The sequence below is a fragment of the Nuphar pumila genome, chromosome 9 (genome assembly GCF_984573655.1).
Source record: "Nuphar pumila chromosome 9, dmNupPumi1.hap1.1, whole genome shotgun sequence".
Taxonomy (NCBI): domain Eukaryota; kingdom Viridiplantae; phylum Streptophyta; class Magnoliopsida; order Nymphaeales; family Nymphaeaceae; genus Nuphar; species Nuphar pumila.
Window position 1 is genome coordinate 121,791,706 of NC_143257.1, and position 23,355 is coordinate 121,815,060.

At 37.3% G+C, this 23,355-nt stretch overlaps 1 protein-coding gene across 1 annotated transcript; it reads right to left on the reverse strand.

The window, feature by feature from the left end:
• Window positions 1-814: 814 nt before the first annotated feature.
• On the reverse strand, window positions 815-23,355 carry LOC149829166 (TNF receptor-associated factor homolog 1b-like). The gene is made up of 13 exons (XM_090017927.1): window positions 23,204-23,355; window positions 22,769-22,971; window positions 21,725-21,836; window positions 21,476-21,564; window positions 21,301-21,369; window positions 21,078-21,207; window positions 17,000-17,158; window positions 16,487-16,838; window positions 14,569-14,681; window positions 3,928-4,078; window positions 3,322-3,794; window positions 3,025-3,226; window positions 815-2,504 (listed from the first exon to the last, which is right to left on the reverse strand). The coding sequence occupies exons 2-13, from the start codon at window positions 22,944-22,946 to the stop codon at window positions 969-971; spliced, it is 3,564 nt and encodes a 1,187-aa protein (XP_089874053.1). The 5' UTR covers window positions 22,947-22,971; window positions 23,204-23,355; the 3' UTR covers window positions 815-968.

The following is a 23,355-nucleotide window of genomic DNA, read 5'->3' on the forward strand; positions in this document are numbered from 1 at the left end:
AAAAAATCAACTGCCGTAATACATCAAATTTTCCAATCAAGCGAACATGTTTTTTCATCGACTAAACATTATCCAAAGGTTGATTTCTCATAAATCAACTATGCTGAACGCATCTATGAGGTTATATCGAATCAAAACAACCTATCTAACAAATATATCTCCTCAACTATCAACCCTTGTTTTAACATCATAAATTCTCATATCTGTCCACGTCTATACAACAAATGTTTAGCCTTTCCAGTAACTATTTCATAGGATGGTGCTCGAAGAGATGTAGGTTAGCTTAATATATTTCAAGGTCTGTTAAACTAGTTACTTCCACCTCTTCTGTGGTACCAATACAGCAACACTGTTATCAACTTCATATTAAGTAACAGTATAATCTAACATGTCGGAACATCAGTAATTGACACTTGAAAAGAGGAAAAGAAAAAAGAAAATAGAAAAATGAGGGTGACCTGGGTGACAACGGGGATTTCAGATCTAAATGCTCTTGGAATTTAACAACTGCATATCAGCTTAAACATTCTAATGCTTCAAACGGATAGGGCATGCTACCTATTACAACAACATTACACAACCTTGTAGGCTTTTACGATTCTAATAAGACTTTTGTCCGTGTTATCTTAATCCTGCCAATTCAAACAGTTTTGCCTCCACACCAGAATGGTTCAGCAGCTTCAGTATCAAAGTCCAGTGTATGCCATTTTCCCTTGATTTTAGAGCGGGCACATCTGATCCTGGTAGAAACATGCACCAATCACTGTTTTTCACTCCAATCAGCACACAGCAACAAATAAAATGCAAACATAAATAGCAGAAATGCGACTAGAAGCAAATTGAGAATCACTCCTTACAAAATGTCCTAGCGAGCAGGATTATGCCGCACTTTAATAAGACAACACCTCAAATACATTATCAAGATTGGGGCCATGCAGCTGAACACAAAGGCAGTATCTTAAAAGCCTTCAACGTGCTGGTCTGAATGCAGAGTATCCATTAAGCCCACCTCTGCAACCAAAGTTCGTGTAGTCTGCAACAGGCATTTGAAAAAGAGACCCATCTGCCTTCAAGTTTCTCAACAACGAGATGTCAGCAGAATCTGCAGACCACTGAAGCTGACCCAACTGGTTAGTGTGCGAGACCCTCTCTACCGGCCCATTAGGCTGTGCCATGTATGCAGAAAGTGCCACATCATGTCCTCTTTGCATGTCATAGGCACCGGTTTGCGATCCATAGACATGCTGGAGACTGCTATCAGCATACCTCATTGACCTCTCGAACTGGCAGCTGTTCAGTGAAGTACTTGCATCCATCATTCCCATTCCATTCCCACGCCCAAAACCATGGTTGACAGGAAATGTAAACTGCCTATTGAAAATATGATTCCCAGGGTTTTTCAGCATGTCGCTAACTGTTGCTGCTTTTCCGATGCTATTTTCCTCATCAAGTAGGTAATTGATAATATCAAGATGGGGGAACTCATCCTGTGAGTCAGCAAGAACAATGGGACGCCTGTTACCAGAAGCACAGATCTCCAGGCTTGGGATATCCTGAAAATATGGTTCACGGAAGAGGTTATTCTCACCTTCCTGTAACATGCATTCATTTATCCATGACAATGAACTGGATTCCTCAGGAAGCAACTCTGATTGAGATGTACTGCGCAGTATCTCGGGTGCCACTGTGCCAAAAGTAAAACCTGGACAGTTACTCGTTCCTGCAGAGTTGCCAGTCTTGTTCATAGAAGTGCTCTGAGACAGCAGTGATGCAGTTACAGTTGCTGGTGACAATGAAGATGCTGATAATGATGAGGATGACAAAGATTGTGAGGCCAAAGAGAGTGATTGCAAGTGGGAAGAAGTTGGATGTGCTTTGGAATAGGGAGGGGTATAACAAGGAATGCCTGAAGCAGTTCTCACCTTGTGGCTATTCATAATGGCATTTCTATAGGACTGAGAAGCAACAGCAGCACTGGATGAAGTGGCTGGCTGTTGATCAGTGCTAGTGCCTAACCTTCCAGCCGCACTGACCGACCGTGCTAACGATGGAGATGACTGAGTCATGGATATAACTGAAGTGGTCATTCTTGAAGCAGCACAAACCGGGGCGCTTGATGGTCTTGACAGTGCAGTATGAGCATCAGCTGTGACTGGCTTCAGTGAGGTGTTCTCATGGTTATCTGTCGGGATTTTTGCTGTGCTGATGGGGTTTTGATTTTCATTTTGGGATATGGATGGGAGAGGAGGAGAAGATCTGGTTAGGAGCGAGATTCCTTTTTGTGATCGGCTATTTGAAGATGTTTGCCTAACAGGAACTGGTTCAACTAAAGCTGGGCTGCTTACTTCCCCTGTTGCTGAAGTAGACTTCATATTTATTATGGAAGGTGGACTGGTGGGCGAGGATGAAACTTCCTCTGCTGTTTCAGATGACTGTTTTGAAGGTCTTTCAAGATCATCGTCATCTTTGACATTTATTTTCCTTTGTAATGAAACAACTTCTTCCTGAAAAATATGCGCAGAAACTCGTCACATTATGGAAGCACTATGCCCCAACAATCCAAAATGTAAGAACCTAAGAATCAAGACCACTGATTCAGATGTAGGGAGCATAGCTCTGTCATACAATTCTAGCAACCACAAAAGAAATGTTAATTTATCATTGGACCATAGCACTCATTTTCCAGTGAAGAAATCAAGACTGCTTGATGTAGGGAGCATGGCTCTGTGATACAATTCAAGCAAAGCATCATCTCTTTCCAAAGTCCAAATCTAACATGGTAATTCCCCAAGACATGATTTAAACAAGTCAAATGGTTACTTCTGCCAGGAAAGAAAGTTTTCATCTATAAAAGCAGAAGATATGATACATCAGTGCAAACTCAAATAGGGTAACCTTGTTTTCGTAAGGGTGTCTCCACCAAAATTTAAATTTCTAATAATCCCAAAACACACCCCCACATGCACGCATTTATGAATGAATGCATCATGCAAGCATACATTCAGACAAGATGGAGAGCTTAACCTTCTCAACTAAATGTTGCTCTAGCAACTGAATCTGATCCTTCAGTGAGAGGACAAAATCTGGCTCAGGTCCAGTGATTCCACAGGTGCTACTGGTATCACATACCAGGCCAGCATCTGGGACAGAGTCCAAAGATTGTCTGTCACTATCATGGGTCGAACCATTTTGATCATGGTTTTCTTTGGCCTGCTGATTCTTTCGTCTGCAGAAATGAATGAAAGGACAGATGGATAAGGCTGACAAAGCAAATATTCAATATCAAAGAAAACCAGAATCAGTACATTAAGCCGTATGCACCTGCTTGGTGATGTTTGGCTGCCGTAGACAGGCAAAGCATGCCCTTTGTATGAGCCATTTGTTATAACAGAAGGAACAGAATCAGTAGAACATGTTGAAGAGCTGTCATCCATTGTAGCCCCATTCTTTTTGTTACATTTTCCATTTTCTACAGGTTGAATTCTTATCCCAGAGCTATTAGCTTCTGCAGCAGGATGTATTTCTGATGTATCTGTGTCCCAATTGACTGGGCTGACATCTCTGTCTTCTGCATCTGGTTGACAAACTTCAACAGTATCTTCTCCAGTGTCTGACACATCAAAAACATCTCCTTCCTGTGCATCAAATTTATCAAGGATAGACTGTTCCTTAGCAGAGAATTCCCCAAGGACACTTTCCACTGACATCTCCTTCTGGTGTTTATCATGAAGTGGTGTTCCAGATTTCTCATCCCTGGCTTTATCCTTCTTGCGGTTGCCCCGCTTTTGTTTAGCCTAATGCAACAATATGAATTTAGAAGGAACTCTTCACAATTGGAAAACTCAATTGCATGTATGACAATTTTTAAGATTATATTCAATCATCTGAATGAAGTTCCACAAAACCATCCAAATCTCATCATGTAACCTGCTTTTTTTTAGTTCGCTTTTCTCTGTCAGATGATCCACGCTTTGACTTAAGGTCATTTTCAGCTTGCCATGCTGCCTCCTCCTCGCGAATAAGTTCCTCTTGCCTCTTCAAAGCAACAGCCTCCTGATATGAGACCTCAATTCGGTTGCTGCGAGGTAAATTGCAATATATGCAGTAAATACAAATTAAAGGCAAGAATGCATGATGATGAACCTCATGAAACTAACTCAGTATTTAAAAGAAAACATTCCACATCAAAATCAGGTCACACATTATACCTTAACTAACAAATGCAAATAGATGCAAGGAATCAAAGGCTTATCCTACATGGAAGGTCAAGATAAGATGTGTCAACATAAAAGATAACCATTTAAGAATTTGCTATTTGAGAAAATTTCTAGGAGTTCCTAGAGCTTTTTTTTATCAGAGTTTCTGGAGTTCTAAATGAGATAAGAGTAATAAAAATAAAAGTTCTGATAAAGGTAGGAGTTCAATAAGCTCTTCAAGAAACCAAGAGGTTTGGTATTATTCCATTCTATTCAGTCATATTTTATGCATGATAATTTCATCCAAATCTCTTACCTTCGCTAAAATCTAAATAAATACATCAAGCAGCACTTCTGTTGAGTGGTTTATCTTCAAGTAACCTATCTTTGCTTCCTTGCTTCATCCCACTGAAGGAGAAAAGCCAATGAATGGCAGTTAAGCTACTATGTAACCAATGGGAAGTCTCTACTGCTGATGCAACCCCACTCTCATTATTAGGGAACTTTGCTGGACTTTCTTTCAGAACCTTATTTATAGACAGTGTCATGGCTTTGCACCTTTGCATAGCTCGGTTCAACACAGAAGCTCCATACCTCACTTCGCTTGATTACATAAGAAAAAACGTTCATTTCATCCATGCATAGATATGCAGTCAGTTATTGATCAATCTAGCTTAGAATTTCTTTAGAATTTCAGTTTGGTATCTCTGTTCCTTATGGATTCAAGGGTTGTCAAGAGTTTTAAGAAAATGATGTTGCTCTTTCTCACACACTTCCTATTATTTGAATTGGTATCAGAGCCAGAAGCATCTCTGGTTCATGTTAGAATATGGGTGCTCGTTTATATATATATATATGTATATATATATATGGTGATTGTAATTTATTTTACCCTCCAAGGGTATTTTGGTATTTTGATCTTTTTGACCCTTGTAATAGGATTTGCCCATTAGGGGCAGGAACTATCTTCTCATATTTTTAGTTTCCTTATTTTCTTATTTTTGTTTTTGTTGTGTCTTGTATTAGCATTGTCAAGGGCATTATTGTCCTTGACACTGCGACCGTTGGGGGCTCTCCAACGGCTAGAAACCTAGCTGTTGGGAGCTCCCCAACAGCTAGAATGTGTATATAAATATGGAGCATTGCCCCCTTATATATTATGCATTTTGTATGCATGTGTTCATCAATAAAGGATATACTTTTTATGTTTGAGTGTTCTTGATTAGCCCTTAAGTGGCTTTTGTGATTATACCTCTTTGAGGATTTGCTTTGTGCCTCTTGTGTGAGGTGTATTCAGGTTTCTTGATTTCATTACATGGTATCAAAGTACTTGTTTGTGTGGATGTGAGAACATATATCGTGTGATCGTGGTGTCCAAAGAGTACTTCGCTTCCATTCTACCTTCTTTTTTTTATTTCCCTCTCCATCTTTTTTGTAAAAATGAAGGATAACCAAGAAGTTGTCATCTCCATTCCCGTGAGACTCAATGATACAAACTATGTGATGTGGGCATCTATATTAAAACATAAAATATGGGAAAAGGGTTTATGGGGTTTGGTTGATGGCACCGAAAGAGAACCTAAGTTTATGCTTATCAAGATCGAAAATAGCAAAGTAGCGTTTTAAGGAGAAAAAATGTCGAAAGTCATTGCCAAATAGCAAAGAAGATGAAAAGAATGGAGGATGGGCCATTCTAAAATCATTTGATGGCTCATCAATAGTGTTGACATCAAAAAGTGCTTGAATTTGACAAAATTTTATTTTGCTAGTGATGCATGGAAGGATCATAAGTATTGTCTAAAAGACATAGCTCATGTATGTAATTTTCAAAATAAAGTTACAACCATAACTTAAGAAGAAATGAGCATTTGGGAATAATTACAATGTTCTTCCTCTTTTTTGGGATGAATCGTCTTTTTTAGAGCCTAAGTAGCATTGTCCTCAAGACGTAAAACTCTATAAAAATCAAATCAAAATAGAGCATTTCTACTAATTTGCTAATGGGCTTAGACCCGAATTTGAAGGGACCAAATCGGCTCTCCTTCATAAAGGAGGTGTTTCTACCATATTTGAAACTCTAGAAAAATTGACTATGAAAGAGAATAGATTAAAGAAACTCTCTTCCTCTAAAGACGAAGAATTTGTGCTTGTTATGTCAAAGCCCGAAAATCATACAAGGATATACAAACCGAAATATTTTGGAAAGAATTCATATGACTATGATTCCAAAAAGAAAGTCATGTGTCACTTTTGTAATGAACAGGGGCACATCAAGCCTTTTTGCCCTGAAAGGAGAAGAGAAGATAGAAGAAAAGACAAGATAGTGCCCTGTATGGAGTCACCATTTGAGAGAGGTGGTGTTGATCAAAGCTCAAAAAACATGTCACCTGCACAACTTATGGAGGTTCTAACACTACTACTCAAGAGCCAATCATCTTCCCTTTTCGGTGCGGTCGTCTCCACTTGTGTCAATCCTGGTAAGACTTCTTGGATTCTTGATTTCGGTGCTTCGTTTCATATGACTCCTAACGAGTTCATATTATCCGAATATCAAAATAATTCAAAAGATTCTTATGTCTCAACCACCAATAAAACCTCTTTAAAAATCAAAAGTGTTGGTACTTTAAAAAATGACCAAATTTTCTTTGTTCCAAACATTAGGGTTGTACCAAAACTAAATTTAAATTTTCTATTTGTTTCTCAAATAACTATCCATGGATGTAGAATAATATTTTCATCTAATGGTTGTTTGATACAAGATCTCCAGTCCGAGAAGCAGATTGGGCGCAGCCATAGAAGAGGTGACCTCTACCACATGGACAAATTAGAATTATCAAATCAAACTTTTTGTAATTTTTTTTTAAAAGAATGATACTGAAAGTTGGCATAGGAGATTAGGACAGCTAAGTATGTCAAAATTGTATTTGTTTTGATTACTCAAAAATTGTAATGAAAAAGAATTGTTCTCTGAAGGATTATATCCTTGGCAAAATGACATCACTACCTTTTGAAACTAGTTATTTTATTTCTAAATAACCTTTTGAATTGATACATTCGGGTGTATGGGGACCGGCACCAATCATGTCTAAAGGAGGTGTATCCTACTATGTGATATTTGTGAATGACTTTACTAGACATATATGGATTTATTTCATGGATTTATTTTCTTAGAATCAAATCTCAAGTATTTGTTTGTTTTTCAAAAATTTCTAGCTATGTCAAAAGTCAATTTAAAGCCTTCATTAAAAATTTTAGAACTGATTCTGGAGGTGAATTCCTATTTAATGATTTTGAAGAATACCTTGATCAACAAAGAATTGTTCATTAAAATTTTTATCCTTATACCCCTCAACAAAAGGGGTTGGCCGAAAGAAAACATCGGCACATTGTTGAAACCACTAAGACCCTCCTCATTTTCAAAAATGTTTCAAAAAAAAATTGGGTCGAAGTCGCTCTAACAACGGTCTATTTAATCAATAGAATGCCCTCGACCATTATTAGTAATATTTCTCCTATTGAAAATTTATTTAAAACTCCACCCAATTATAAAAGATTGAAAATCTTTGGTATAAATGTTTTGTTCTTTCTAACAAAAGAGATAAACCTTTTGCCAAAGTTATTCCCTATGTTTTATTAAGCTACGCCGAAAACCAAAAAGGATATAGATGTTATGATATTAAAAAAGATAAAATTTACGTTTCACAAAATGTGACTTTTCTTGAAAAAGAAAATGTCTTTGAAAAAATTGAGTCTAAAAAACCTTGTGACTACTCGTTCTTGTTTGACCTGATGCATGATAATGTTGTTGAGCATGATGCTGATGATATTGTGCATGAGAGTGACAATGATGACACTCATGCTGCACATGAGAACGATGTTTCTATCAATATAGTTGAACCTCACAATGAATTACAAGTTTATTCTCGTCGGACTCAAGATCTTGTTCTATGTGCCTTAAAGAGATACTCTTAAAATCAAGACATAGATCAAATTAGTGTGACATGATTTATGAGGTTATCTAAAGCACTAAGAAGGTTTGTATCATATGAATCATTTGAACTCAACTATAGAGTTTGCCTAATGGTCATTCACGCCTATGTAAAACCATCATCCTGAATGGATTGAAGCCATGATCAATGAATTAGAAGCTTTATAAAAGGCTAAAACTTGAGAAATTCAAACTTGATGTAGATGGGTCTACAAAATCAAAACTAAAAGTGATGGATCACTGGAGAGGTACAAAGCTAGGATAGTGGCCAAAGGGGTTAGTCAAGAGCAAAGTTGTCAGTCGGGGAAGCCGGAGTGGGAAGTGAGACACTTCCAAAATTTTAGGAAGCAGGAAGTGTAGGACAAATTAGAAGCGAACCAAGAATAGTCTCGAAAGCGAACCGAAAGTGACCTAGGAAGCGAGGGGAAAGCGAAAAAAGAAAAAAAAGTAAGAAAAAAATACAAAAAATTTGAAAAATTAAGGAGAAGCACGGTTCTCAATTTTTTTTGTGCTTCCCTGCACGTTTCGAAAGCGCCACATTTCGCGCTTCGAAGAAGTGCGCTTCCCCATATGCTATAGCGCTTCCAATAACCCTGATCAAGAGTATGGGATAGACTATGAGAAAACATTTGCTCCAATAACAAGGATGACAACTGTTAGAACTCTCATCATTATAGCATCTATTAAAAAATTGCTCATATTTCAAATGGATGTTAAAATGCATTTCTTAATAGAAAAATAAATAAAGAAGTCTATATGAAACCCCTCCCGAATTAGGGCTGGCACATGGAAAAAAAATCATTTGTGAAAAGTTGTGTATGGCCTATAAGAAGCAACTAAGGCTTGGTTAGGGATGGCAGTGGATCGGGGGAAAATGGGGTACAGCTTCGCCTCGTTTGGACCGGGGATGGAGGTGGGGATGGAGGTTAAAATCAAAACCCATGCGAGGATGGAGGTAGGGATGGACTTACACCTTCCCCTGCCCCGCCCCATCCCCGATCCCGGCTAGTAAACCTTTCTCTCCTTTAGAGGTGGCAGTGGGGGAAACAGGGCCCACCCCGCCTCGCCCTATTTGGACTGGGGATGGAGGACATGAAACGGGAATGGAGGAGAGGATGGAGGTTAAAATAAAAAATCGTGCAGGGATGGATGCGAGGATGGAGGGCAGAATTTTGAAACGGGGTGGGGGTGGAGACCTTGTCCCCCGTCCCCGCCCCGGTCCACTGCCATTCTTAGGCTTGATATGACTGTTTTAGCAATGTGATTGGTTCAACTAGGTTTTAAATCTTGTTACACTGACAATGCATTATTTGTTAAGTCTTCTAATGTAGGCATAATTATTTTACTCATCTATTTGAACGATATGATTATTACAAGAGGTGATAAATACGAAGTTAGTCATATCAAAGATGTTCTCAAAAATAACTTTGATATGACAGATATGGTTTTCTTAGATATTTCCTTAGACTAAGTATACAACACAGATAATTGAAAGGTCAGGTCTTATAGATGAAAACAGAGTTGACACACTTGAAGTCATCAATGAAAAAATAAAGAAAGATAATAGAGAACCTCTGAAAGATCCAACTCCATATCGCCAAAAGATTGGTGACCCGACTTACCTTTTTATTACTCGTCATGATATTGCTCATGCTATTCATACTGTTAGTCAATTTCAGTATTCTTCCTCCACAGTACATACGAGTGTTGTAACGAAGAGAGTTAAATATGTTAAAAATACCATTAATCCTAGTTTACTTTTATCATCTTTATATCCATTAGATGTTATTGTATATTCAAACTCTGATTTAGGAGATGTAAATCATTCACTCAACCACCGAATTTTGTATTTTTGTAGGTGATTCCTTGATATCTTGGAGATGCAAAAAGCAACCAAAGGTGTCCCTATTCTCTACAAAAGTTGAATATCATACTATGATCACTACAACTTTTGAATTGGTGCAGTTGAGATAGTTAATAGAAGACTTGAGAGTTTACATAATTGAACCCTCAAGATTATATTGTGATAACAAGAGCGCCATCTATATTACATTTCATGAGCGAACAAAGCACATTGAAATAAATTGTCATTATGTCCGTGAAGAATTTATGAAGAAGACCATCACTTTACCATATATACCATGTGAGTATCAACTGACGGATTTCTTCACTAAGGCACTGCCCTCTCCCAGATTTCACTTTCTTCTTGGCAAACTCTCAGTTGTGAGTCCATGAGTTTGAGGAGGTGTTAGAATATGGGTGCTCATTATATATATATATATATATATATATATATATATATATATATATATATGATTTAATTTATTTTACCATCCAAGGGTATTTTGATCTTTTTGACTCTTGTAATAGGATCTGCCCATTAGGGGCAGAATTGTCTTCTCATATTTACCGTTGGGGCTCCCCACAGCTAGAATGTGTATATAAATATAGGGCATTGCCCCCTTGTATGTTATGCATTTTGTATGCATGTGTTCATCAATAAAGGATATATTTTTTTATGTTTGAGTGTTCTTGATTAGCCCTTAAGTGGCTTTTGTGTTTATACCTCTTTGAGGATTTGCTTTGTGCCTCTTGTGTGAGGTGTATGCAGGTTTCTTGATTTCATTACATGGTATCAAAGTACTTGTTTGTGTGGATGTGAGAACGTATATCGTGTGATCGTGGTGTCCAAAGAGTACTTCGCTTCCATTCTACCTTCTTTTTTTTTATTTCCCTCTCCATCTTTTTTGTAAAAATGATAACCAAGAAGTTGTCATCTCCATTCCCGTGAGACTCAATGATACAAACTATGTGATGTGGGCATCCATATTAAAACATAAAATATGGGGAAAGGGTTTATGGGGTTTGGTTGATGGCACCGAAAGAGAACCTAAGTTTATGCTTATCAAGATCGAAAATAGCAAAGAAGTAGCGTTTTAAGGAGAAAAAATGTCGAAATCCATTGCCGAATACCAAAGAAGATGAAAAGAATGGAGGATGGGCCATTCTAAAATCATTTGATGGCTCATCAATAGTGTTGTTGTTGACATCAAAAAGTGTTTGAATTTGACAATTTTATTTTGCTAGTGATGCATGGAAGGATCATAAGTATTGTCTAAAAGACATAGCTCATGTATGTAATTTTCAAAATAAAGTTACAACCATAACTTAAGAAGAAATGAGCATTTGGGAATAATTACAATGTTCTTCCTCTTTTTTGGGATGAATCGTCTTTTTTAGAGCCTAAGTAGCATTGTCCTCAAGACGTAAAACTCTATAAAAATCAAATCAAAATAGAGCATTTCTACTAATTTGCTAATGGGCTTAGACCCGAATTTGAAGGGACCAAATCGGCTCTCCTTCATAAAGGAGGCGTTTCTACCATATTTGAAACTCTAGAAAAATTGACTATGAAAGATAATAGATTAAAGAAACTCTCTTCCTCTAAAGACGAAGAATTTGTGCTTGTTATGTCAAAGATATATAAAAAATGTTTTTTTTTTGTTTTTTGTCTTAAAAATGGGCATTTTTGGACTCGGTCAAAGTTGACCAAGTCCAGAATGTGGACAGACTCGGCCTTGACTCGTTGACCGAGTCCGACTCGGCGTTGACCGAGTCTGGGCCGAGTCCGAAGCCGCACCCGTGTCGGGGCGTGTCGACTCGGGTGCGGCACCTCCCTAGCCGAGTCCGTGTGACATAGCCTAGGATTTGCTTTGTGCCTCTTGTATGAGGTGTGTGGAGGCTTCTTGATTTCATTACAGTTCAATGGAAAACAATGATCCAAAAAGTTGCCACTTCGGTGGTGATGCTTTTAGTAATCAACCTATAGTTATCACTGGATTTGGAAAATTTCAATACCCTGCGCAACAGCTACAGTCACAAAGACGTAAACATATCAACCCTTTAATCACTGAAGGAGCTCATGGCCAGCCTATTCATGGGCATCTGCCTCTTTCACCACCACCTTAATGGCCCTCAATGTACAATGCTGATTTTAGTGATAAAGTTCTTGATCAAAGTCTTGGATAACACTTAGCAAATAACTCAGAGAAATAAGAGAGGCTACATCATGAATGGTCAACTATATTTAAAGATTTCTTAGATTGTCTTAAAAGTAGAAGGAATCTCTGATTATATAAAAAGTTAAGCTTGTTGCTTACAAGCTTAAAGGAAGAGCTTCAGCTGGGTGGTAGAACTTACAATTGACTAGGACTTGCCACGGTACCCATGAAATCCAGACAGAAGAAGAAGCAACTGATGAGAAATAGCTTTTTATCACCCAGCTTCATGCATATTCCATCAATACCAAAATCGAAAACAGGAAAAGTGTTCTATGAGAAAATAGGCATAGAAATTTTATCGACTTCTCTCACAAATCATCTGTTTAAAAGAGAATAACAGTATGACAATTTTGATAGTGGCATTCAGTGAGCTATCCAATATAAGGTTATACTGTAACCTATGTAGAACTTAGTAGATAGTCATGAAAATAACAACTAGGTTCAAGTCTTAGATGGATCGACCTTCTAAGAGAAGCATGTGAGCAATTGATGGTTGGCCATGCCGAAAAGTATTGTTCAAGGAAGAGAGGATGAAATGTTAAGGTCAACCAAGAGATTTGCACATAAAATAAGGCTTTCTTTCTATGGAAAAGGTTATGTATTCCAAAGAGACCTTGGCAAGTTTGTGCTTGTATGTCAAAGCAATAAATGGTAACCCCATAATTTTTGGCCCTTAGACCCATTCCGATACCAGAAGCTCCATAAAACGATCTGTCCATAGACTTTGCATTTAGACTCCTACGAACTCAAAGAGGCATGGACTGTGCCTCTAAAATGCTGTATTTTATACCTTGTAAGAACAGAATAAATACCTCAAAGGCCCAACATTATTTATCTTTTCTCGAGAAATTGTTAGACCATATACCATGTTGAAGTCCATGATCCCCAATCATGATACTAAATTTCTTGGTTACTTCCAGAGAATCCTATGGATCATATTAGTACTTCTTTGCAATATGGTGGTAGTTATCACCTTCAAAGTTCAAAGTGATGGACAAACTAAAGTTAACAAAAAGAACCTTAGAAAATATGCATAGGTATTTTTCTAGAGATAAATCTTAGTTGTGAGACTATGCCTTAATGTGTAGCTTGAGTTTTTTTGTTTTTGTTTTTTATTTACAAGGATATAGTGAATAAATGTACAGGAAAGTCTCCATTTCAAATTATCTATGGGAAATTTTTAAAACATACTGTAGAACTTGTGAAGCTACCAAAACTTCTTAGTGAGACTATAGCTATGGCTGATAGAACTCAAGTAGTGTATGTAAATGATAAGAAACAAATGACAAATACAGAAAGATGCAAATACGTACAGAAATTTGAAGGTGTTCGAAGGTGAGATTGTGATGGTTCATCTTAAAAAATAGCAACTTTTTGTAGGAACTTATAATAAGCTAAAGAACAATAACTATGGACTTTATCAAAAAATTTAGAAGATCAATAGCAAGGAATATGTAGTTGATCTTCTAAAGCCTAAAGGCATGAACAACTCTTCTTCTCTAAATGTAGCTGACCAATTTGAGCGTCATCCATTGGAATAACTAGCATAATCCAAAGTTAACTCGGGCAAAATCACTACAAGTGGAGCAGATTCATGTAGAAGGTTGCCCTTATTCTATATGGAAGGTCAAGATAAGATGAAATGTGGTTAACAAAAAAATTAACTTCTTGAATTTAAAATTGAGATAATTTTTAAGAGTTTCCAGAGTTCTAGATGAAATAAGATAAGATCCTAATAAAGATAAGAGTTCAGAAATGATAATGTAGAAGTTTTAGATAAGTCCTACAGTCTATAAATAGAGAAGGAATCAGTTTGTTTCCATCAAACAATCTAGCTCAGCTTTTTTTGAGTTTCCTTTTGGTTTCTCCATTCCTCATAGATTCAAGGGTTGTCATGTAGATTCAAGCCTTTAAGACCATCCACTTCTTCTTCCCAGCTTCCCCTTACGTAATAATTTATAGTTTATCTTATAACAATTCAATAGTGTGTCAACCAGAGGATGTTAAGGCTTGTATGCATACAACAAACCCTCCCCCTTCACCCCCGAAAACGGGAAAAAAAGGAAAAGCCTCATTTTCCCTCAACCTCTCCCCTCTCTTTCACCTGCAGATTTCTTTTTCACAAACTAGACTAAAATCTACAAAAAAAACTCATTTTGCTGCAAATATATGCTGCATGAGAAAACTAATTGCATTCCAGCTTGCCCCTCCATCTTTTCTTTACACTTGTAAATCCTCATAATATATAGACATTTCCAACTGTACATCCATAAGTTTTACATTCACACCTGAAACACAAACATGATACAACTATAAAATTTACCTATATATTTGAGTTACAACATATATTTCCACAGTCCTCCGTCCGAGTTCGGTAAGGCGCCTTTCATCACGTTCAATTGAGTCTTTGTTGAAGTCCTCCCCAGAAATTCCTTCCTAAGAATGCACAGCCAACATAACAGAACTGTGAAACATATTGGAGGGTAATAATAGATAAATCAAGGCAAAACAACAATTCACATGCACAAAGACAACCGCTGCAAAAAGAAAAGACAGAACAAGGTCCAAAAACTTGTACCACAAAGGCCAAAGTTAGAAATGTGATGGAAAACCACTCAAATCTTCAACAGCCTAAACAATACAAATGGAACTTAAAATTGGAGTCAACCAATTGCACTGGTGGTCTTTCAATTGAATGATTTAAATCTAGGATAAGCAAGTACCCCAACAGCTATCATAGACAAGCATGTTTGCCTAGATGTTTGTGTTCTAGTACCACAACTATATGACATTCAAGAATGGCACTTGGAATGTGCAGCATAACCATATGCCCAAAACGAAAATCTGAAGAACATTTTAATAACTCATCAGCACAAAATTTCAAATTTCCATGTAAAAGCTTGCTTGAAATTGTTGCATGAAATGGTTAGACACATGCATACCACAAGCCCTTGTTTGAAATTGTAGTATGAAATGATTACAGACACATACATACCACAAGTTTTGTGGAAATGAATATGGACAAACTGAGTTCAAGTTCTGAAGCAAAGTGAATAATTCCAAAATCCATCCTTGATAGTGACCAATGTTTTCAAGTTTTCTAACCCATCCATGTGAATATATCTGGCAAGTTGCAATTGTATCATTCAATATGAAGCTTGTATAGACTCTAGAAAGCTCAGCGCAATTAGAAAAACTTGTACAAGTGCAGCAGTAACTTAGAAAAGAAACAAGATTTCGCGGTTAGATAGATGGGCTTCCTAAGGTCAATTTTTACATTTTATGATCTCAGTTGGCCAACTTTCTATACTGCACGATTGTGAAATATAATACCAAGAGTTCCAGAGAGAGACCTGACTTGACAGGGCATTGTCCTGCTAAACGAATAGCCAAAAGACTTTATCCCACTAATATCCAGACAGGTCCCCTTAGTAAAGAGAAACAAAGTTTTTACCCCCTGTTTGGATCACTTTATAAACTGCTTCTTTCCATTTATGCTTAGCATGTTTTGGTGTTTGGATCATTTACATTTTCTTTTTAATGACATTTTATAAATTTCACCCTTTTTTTCAAAAATAAGAGGAGACCTACTTATTTCTTTTGTAAGTGCTTATTTTCTTCCATTCCACCCCAATCACCATTACTACCACCACCATCATCATTACCATCATCACCATCGCAACCACCACCATCACCATTGCCAGTACCATCACCATTACTATCACCTCCACCACCATTACCACCACCACTGTCACCATCACTATGTCATCACCACCATTATCACCACCACCACCACTGCCACCATCACTATGTCATCACCAACATTACCACCACCACCACCACCACCACCACCACCTCACCACCACTATCATCCACCATTATCACCACCACCATCACCATTACCACCACCACCATCCAGCATTACCACTAATAACTAATCTTATTTTCTCACTCATTAGATTTTAAATAGTTGGTGATCCAAACATTCACTTAATTAAAAATAAGAGCATCTTCATTATAAAATGTGCTTTAATTTATTTTTGTAAGCAATAAACAAAAACAGATCCAAACAGGGCCTTAATTCAACTTTAATAATTAGAGATGAATTCTTCTTCTGAAATTTCCTTTGAATATCCTCTACCCAAACTCAGAGAAGAGTATCCACATAAGTTCATGTTGACAAGACAAACTAACCCATGCTGCAGAAAATATTCAATGGCTGTATGACCATCCAAACTTACCTTTGTCCGATTCTGAGGACCCTTGTCATCCTTCCCTGGAGGCAAAGGCTCCAATGCAGCCCTCTCAAGCAACTCCAACACATCATCAGCCAAGACAAACATATCCTTTTCAACACAAACAATTGGAGGTGGCATTTCCTCATGCTCCGTTGATTTTGTTCTCGTCTTTTTGTTTGAACTTTGGCTTTCAAGAGCCTTCAGACCGCTGTGTAGGGAATCCATGACTAGTGTAGAGGTGACTTCCTTCTCTATGAAGAATTGTTTCACAACAAGTTTCAAGATGGTATCACTTTTCTCTCTTGAAATGCAACGCCTTGCATTCTGGTCCATTCCTAACCAAAATGCACGAAAGCTGCAACAAGCTCAACAACAAACCACTCTTCATGTTACAAGTCCATGAGGAAAATTATAGTCAACTTGCATCAGAAATGGAAGCCACAAACAGTCTGACGCAACAAGCACATAGATAATCATAATCTCCAGAAGCTATAAAACAAAACAAGCAAGAAATACCTTGACCATCTTGTTTTGTCCTCAATCAACTTTCCAAGCTTGCTCCTCCTTTCTTCAACAAAGCGTCGGCAGATCCCCTCAACATTTGTTAGGTATACTCGAACAAGTTCTCGCCTATATTGACAATCAAGACAACGGAAAGGACGATGTGCCTTCTCCCTGGTAAACAGAATGTAAGAAACTCCAGGATTTTGGAAGATTAAATGCAATAATGGAAAGAAATGCTGTATAATTAATTGAAAAATTAATAATATAAGAATTAAGGGACTGCCACACGCCAATAGCTCTGGAAAGATGACCAATGAAAATACAATTTCCTTGTCTTTCTACACAAGATAATAATCAAAGGTGTGACTGGCCAGTGAACAAACTCACAGGCCAAATGACCTCAAGGCGCAGACAAAGGCACCAATGACAGAATGTAAAATGGAAATGCTACAACACTTACAGACCTACATTTCCAAGACTAAGTTTTGCTTACCTTCCATCCTCAAGCCACACATAATTTTGAATGTTCATTAGTAAGGAAAAAATATTTGACAAAAACAAGTGACAGCACATAAGAAGAGAAAAGGAGAAACCAACTCAATCTAACTAAATGAAAATGATCATTAACTTTGGTGAATGATATCTAGATACTAACAATTGAATTCCACTTTCACAATCCAACTCATCCATGCACCAGCAATAAGTAGTTTGCTGCTAGGCAGGCTTGCTTAAGACATGTATCCCCTTTTAACCAAATACATGAGATGGTAAAAAGGTCAACTCCAATCTTCCCAAAATAAGATTGGTTCATTTAGCTGCATTTGCAGGGTCAAATAGGCAAGTCAGATTGGTTCATTTGGCTGCAATTCACAAATTACATAAAGATTGCATCCTCTTTTTCGATGGCATATCATGGAGATCAAGCTCATCACCTCTCACGCTGTGGGTTATCATGCATTCATCCTTCTAATCCATAAGTGGTTATCATCTGATCCTGCATGTTTTTTATTGCCATCTACACAGGATTATCATCCAGTTGATCAAGTATCATGCGAGATGTCATGTCCTAAATGATGCTGAAGAGATGAATGTTTGTTCAATGAAATTTCTGTAATATCTTTTTTTCTAATGGGATTACAACTATTTTGGTCAACACCACATTTTCTTGGTTTTAGTCTCCAATCCAGATAATTGCAAAGCCACGAAAAGACTGTGTATCGGCCACTTTATTTGGTAAGTTCAAGAATGCAAGATTCCATGAGAAAGGTCCTAGACTACCAAACCCACCTTAGATGTAGATTTTCTTCATTTATTATAACTTGGCCTCAACCAATATTGATGGTTACCCACTCCTACATAAGCAGGTATGTTTTGCCTCCTATATGATTGCCAATAAGGAAAAGCACGATATCAATGTAGTCATTCATGGGGTGCCTGCCATTGTGGCATTCCGAGATTCTTTCCATCCCTTTGCACATTGCAAGCCAGTTTTAATGGATGACCTCTCTCTCTCTTTGTGTGTGCGTGTGTGCATGTGCCCATGTATATTTGCTTTAATTTCTTGTCTTCATTTTTATCAATAGAAGAAACCAAAACATCATAAACAAAGCATATATGTGGAGCATCCAGATACTTTTATTAACCAAATGGTATTCCACCAATTGAATATCCTCACTAATAGTGGTTTTCCAAATATTACATGCCATATTCATGTGAAGCACAGAAATATAGCCCAAATTCCCAAACCACTTTTAAGGAGGAGTTAACATCTCAAGATACCATTTTCCTATGTCACACAGACACTTCACTTAGCACGTGTAGCGCGTGTTGACACAACATGACAATTCATGCACACGGTCAACACTGTATCCCTCACTTCATCGATTTCTTTTTATGATCTTAACTGTTTGTTTGGCACTTAGTAGTGTGTTGTGATTGATTACACTAAATACCAAATTTTTAACTATTATTTAACTCAGACTCCTAATTGACATCTCCTCAAGGAATTTCTCTTGTTGGAACATGATGGGAACTTTACAGGCTAATTCCTGTTACTAAGAATGGCTGTCTCACATAGACAAGGACATGGGTATGGAACATGATATGGCCAGGGCTACCGGAAACGCTATAGGACTTGGGGAAGTGTGCTTTCGCGAATCGTGTTTAAGAAACATGAAACACATTGCTTCCGAATTGCACGGGGAAACGACCCATTTATGAGGAAGCACGCTTCCCATTAATGGGAAGCTCGCTTCTCACTCGCTTCCCAATATCAAGAAATGAGTTTTATTTTTTATTTTATTTTTTATTTTTTTTTGGGGGGGGGGGCTTGGAGCCTTTAACATTTTTTTTTTGCCCAATATCGGAAAAACTTGATTTCTATTCGCTTCCCAGTCGAATCCTAGATCGCTTCCCTCTTTGTTTCCTCTTCGCTTCCGGCTCACTTTCTACGTCGCTTCTAGTTCGCTTCCGAGATGATTCCCGGTTCGCTTTTAAGTCGGCTTGCGCTTTTCGCTTCTTAAAATTTTAGAAGTGTATAGTTGTGCAAAACTAGGACATGATGGCACGATCGTATGCTTTTACATACATACATATAAGACATACACACATACACATGCATAAATACATACATATATATAGAGTGTCACACACATACACGTGCATTTTTAGTGCAAATTCTTGAACAACAATTATAAATCATAACTATTAATCAATGTAAGCACATCTTCAATCATTGTAATCCATATAAATCACAGTGAGTATACAAATCGTATTCACCCCCAAATTACTGCTACAGCTTCTGTCAAAAGTTTCACCAACACTAGTAAGAATAGTGGCAAATACAAGATTTTTCCAATGAAGGATAACATTATATATATATATATATATATATATGTCACATAAATGCGGGTGCGGGCGGGTGCGGGTGCGGGTGCGGGTGCGGGTGCGGGTGCTGGTAGTGTGTGTGTGTGTGTATAGATAGAGAGAGAGAGAGTGAGAGAGAGAGAAATGGGAACCTACTAAATGGGCAAAGTGCTAAATGAAACATGCTATTGGATTTCTTATGTTTTTTCGAAATTTTGACGATAAAGATGTGATCTATATACTTGTTTTTATAGGAATCAGTTCTTGGAGCATTTGATTCCGATGCATGTATAGGTTTTTATAAGGTTTCAAAAATCAACGGCCTACAATTTTCATAAATTTTTTGGGCTCCAAATTCCATTTTTTCATCCAAAATGCATTATCCAAGTGTCGATTTCTAGTAAATCAATCATGTTGAACACATATATGGGGTTGGAATTGCGAAAAAACACCAAAAATCCAATAGCATCTTTCATTTAGCACTGCGCCCATTTCGTAGGTATATATATAGGTCAGACCATAGTTACTGGAAACTTCTTGATATATGGGGAAGCTTGTTTCCCTAGAAGCTCAGTTCGGAAGCAAGAAACTCTCGCTTCCTCAAAAGGAGGGGAAGCTTTAACCCACTTCCGAAATATCGCCCCGCTTCCTCCTTGTTTTGAAATCGATTCTCTTTCCCTTGTCACTTCTCACTCGCTTCACCCTAACTTTTTATGTTTTCTATATTAAAAAAGAATATTTTTTTTATAACAAGCTTGCATCTAGGAGCCACACTCATGAAGCACCTTTTATGTTATGATCACAATCATTATAACTATATTATCTTTGTCACTGGTTCTGCTTAACTTCTAAAATGTGCCAGATACATGCATGCACACATACATGTTATGCCTATGTATGTAAGTGTGGATGCATGTACATATATGTTCGCCTAGTTGTAGAGGAAAAAGAAAAGAAAAGATTAAAAGAGAGAGAGAGAAGAAAAGCAAAATGATTTGTATCACTGTAACCAAAGTAAAATAGGAGTACATAACGAGCAACTAAAACAGCCTTTACTGGACAAAGATATGTGGCAACACAAATTCGGCAAAAGACAGATATGGGAATTCTATTCTACTCAACACAGCATATTAATAAATGCTTTAATGGAAGACAAACATAACATACCTAACAAAAAATGAAGCAACCCTTTCTTTTTTTTTCAAAAAAAGGAAACATAACATACCTAATAACCTGAACTTGTGCCTTTATTACAAGCAAGTCATTAACAATGAAACCATCATACACTTTTGATAACTCCATGAACTTTTTCCAACCCCAATCATGTTCTTTCTTCCAAAACCGATGCAAAGTATCTGAAAAGGTTCCCCTTCATATGTTAGTAAACTGTAAAACAATCCAGCTTGAAGTATAGATTTCAAATTTTATGAGAACTATTTCTTGCACACCAGAGTACTTAGACTTCTTTGAATCTTTATTCACCACAGCTATTGTAAACTGTGCAAAGTGACTCCATCCTGCCAATGAAAATGAATATAAAAAGGAAAGAACACATGAGCCCTCTATTTATGTAGGATAAAGAATATGCAATATACAGAACAATGTTTATCATCAGACCATCACCTGGAAGAAGTTTTTCATGATTAGCAACACAGAGGAATAAAGAAAGATGGTTACACACATCACAACCTTGGGGATAGACCAAGATGTACCTGTAAATGTATTTTACAAATTATCAGCTCAAGATATTAAACTCCACATTCTGGCATTTGTTCATATAAAAAACAATTTACATGCAACAAGTGCACCAACAAAAATAGCAAAACAATACAGAAAAAAAAATCTCACAATTAGATATGCAAGAGTCCTTACCATTTATATCCACCAACCTCAAATGCATTACTTCGGAGTTCTCTTTTGTTTATTTGTGAAAAATTTTCAATCTTCCAAGTAAACTTCCCATATAATTCAGATGGTTTTGATCCTAGACAAACAGAAATCACAAAAAAGAAATCATCCTCCAAGCACATATACATGACTATGTTGTACCATTAGTATGAAGAAAAACTAAATAGACTTAAACCTAATAGATAATAAAGGAACTATTGCTTATAAAGCTTCAATGCGTGAGCAAATTTATAACATGTATGCATGCCATACTGGTTGCAACCAATTTCTAAATCATTGCAAAAGAAAATCAAGAGTGGACCAAAATAACTAATTGTGAGAACTTTGGTTTGTTCAAGATACAAACTACATGATGCTTTGTTCAAGTTGTCTCTGATTTTAAATGCCGCAGACTCTCTCTGCCCATTTCTAGTGCTCTCATTCTCATGCTTTCCTTCCACACCATGTTGCATGCACCTTTACATTTCATTTCTACTCTTGCGACATCTTAAAAGAATCAAACACTATATCAAGAAAAGTGTGACCTCTCCATAACCAGCAGCTGTCATACTATTAGATCAAACAAAATCAAGAGGAAGGGCATCAAAGCCAATGAACAAAATTCTATTTCTATCATTAATGAAAGCAAGTTCAACACACAGCATTACATCATAAATATATTAATTTTATACAGTGCAGTATCTGTGTAGCAATTTTCTCTGTATACGGAGGAAAAGTAGGAAGAAACATCGCATATTACCACAAACAAAGTGGAAACTAAGTGAATACCTTCGGTTGAGTTGTTTCATAATCTCTAAAATAATTGGGAATCCTCAAAATTTCAACAAGCAACAAATGCAAAAGCCCATAACCAGCAAAACCATAAAAGGTGGGTTTTCTTCAAAAGTGATAAAAGTTAGACTAAATATTTAAAAAAACAGGAAACGATAAGGATAATATGAGGAAAGGAACCACGTAACACGAAACAAATAAAGCAAAAAGTAATACATACACACGGACTACACATACCACAATCATCATCGTCATCGGTGTCCCAATACGGAGGAGATGTAGAAGGGGTCCCGTTCTCCACCTGCTCACACGATCTCCATTCCGACAGGGAATCGCCCGACGGACATCTCTGGCTGCTCGAGATGGCCTCCGAAGATCCCCCTGCCCCATTATCATCACTAACTGACCCATCCATTTCTCTCGATCCCCAAAACCCCTTCCTTCACATCCAAAACACACAAAAACCCACAAAAACAACATCAAAATCCCAATTTTCGAAAAACCCAATTCCAGAAACGTCGAAATCCGAAAAACTCACGAAAATCCCAACCTCTTCCTCACATAATTCACATGGCCCACAAAATCAAACCACAGAAAAAATCCAGAATACTAAAGATTGACCCCAAAAAAATCGGGAAAAAAGGAGGAAACGAACAGATGGGGATCACATACCTCTAATAGAAGATACAGCAACCCACCAAGAAGCGAGATTTTGCTCGTTGTTGATGGTGTCTAGGGAGAAACGGAGGGGTGGAAGCGTGAAGCAATATAGATATGGAGGGCTTGGCTTCCTCCCCCTCTCTTTATGTTCCTTCTCTCTCCTC

Excerpts from the sequence above, each read along its gene's own strand:
- LOC149829166 (XM_090017927.1), bottom strand. The coding sequence starts at position 22,946 with ATGGATGGGTCAGTTAGTGATGATAATGGGGCAGGGGGATCTTCGGAG. Across the intron at positions 21,837-22,768 it reads CGATGACGATGATGATTGTG|GATCAAAACCATCTGAATTA; the intron begins GTATGTGTAGTC and ends CTGTTTGTCTAG. Across the intron at positions 2,505-3,024 it reads AGCAACATTTAGTTGAGAAG|GAAGAAGTTGTTTCATTACA; the intron begins GTTAAGCTCTCC and ends CATATTTTTCAG.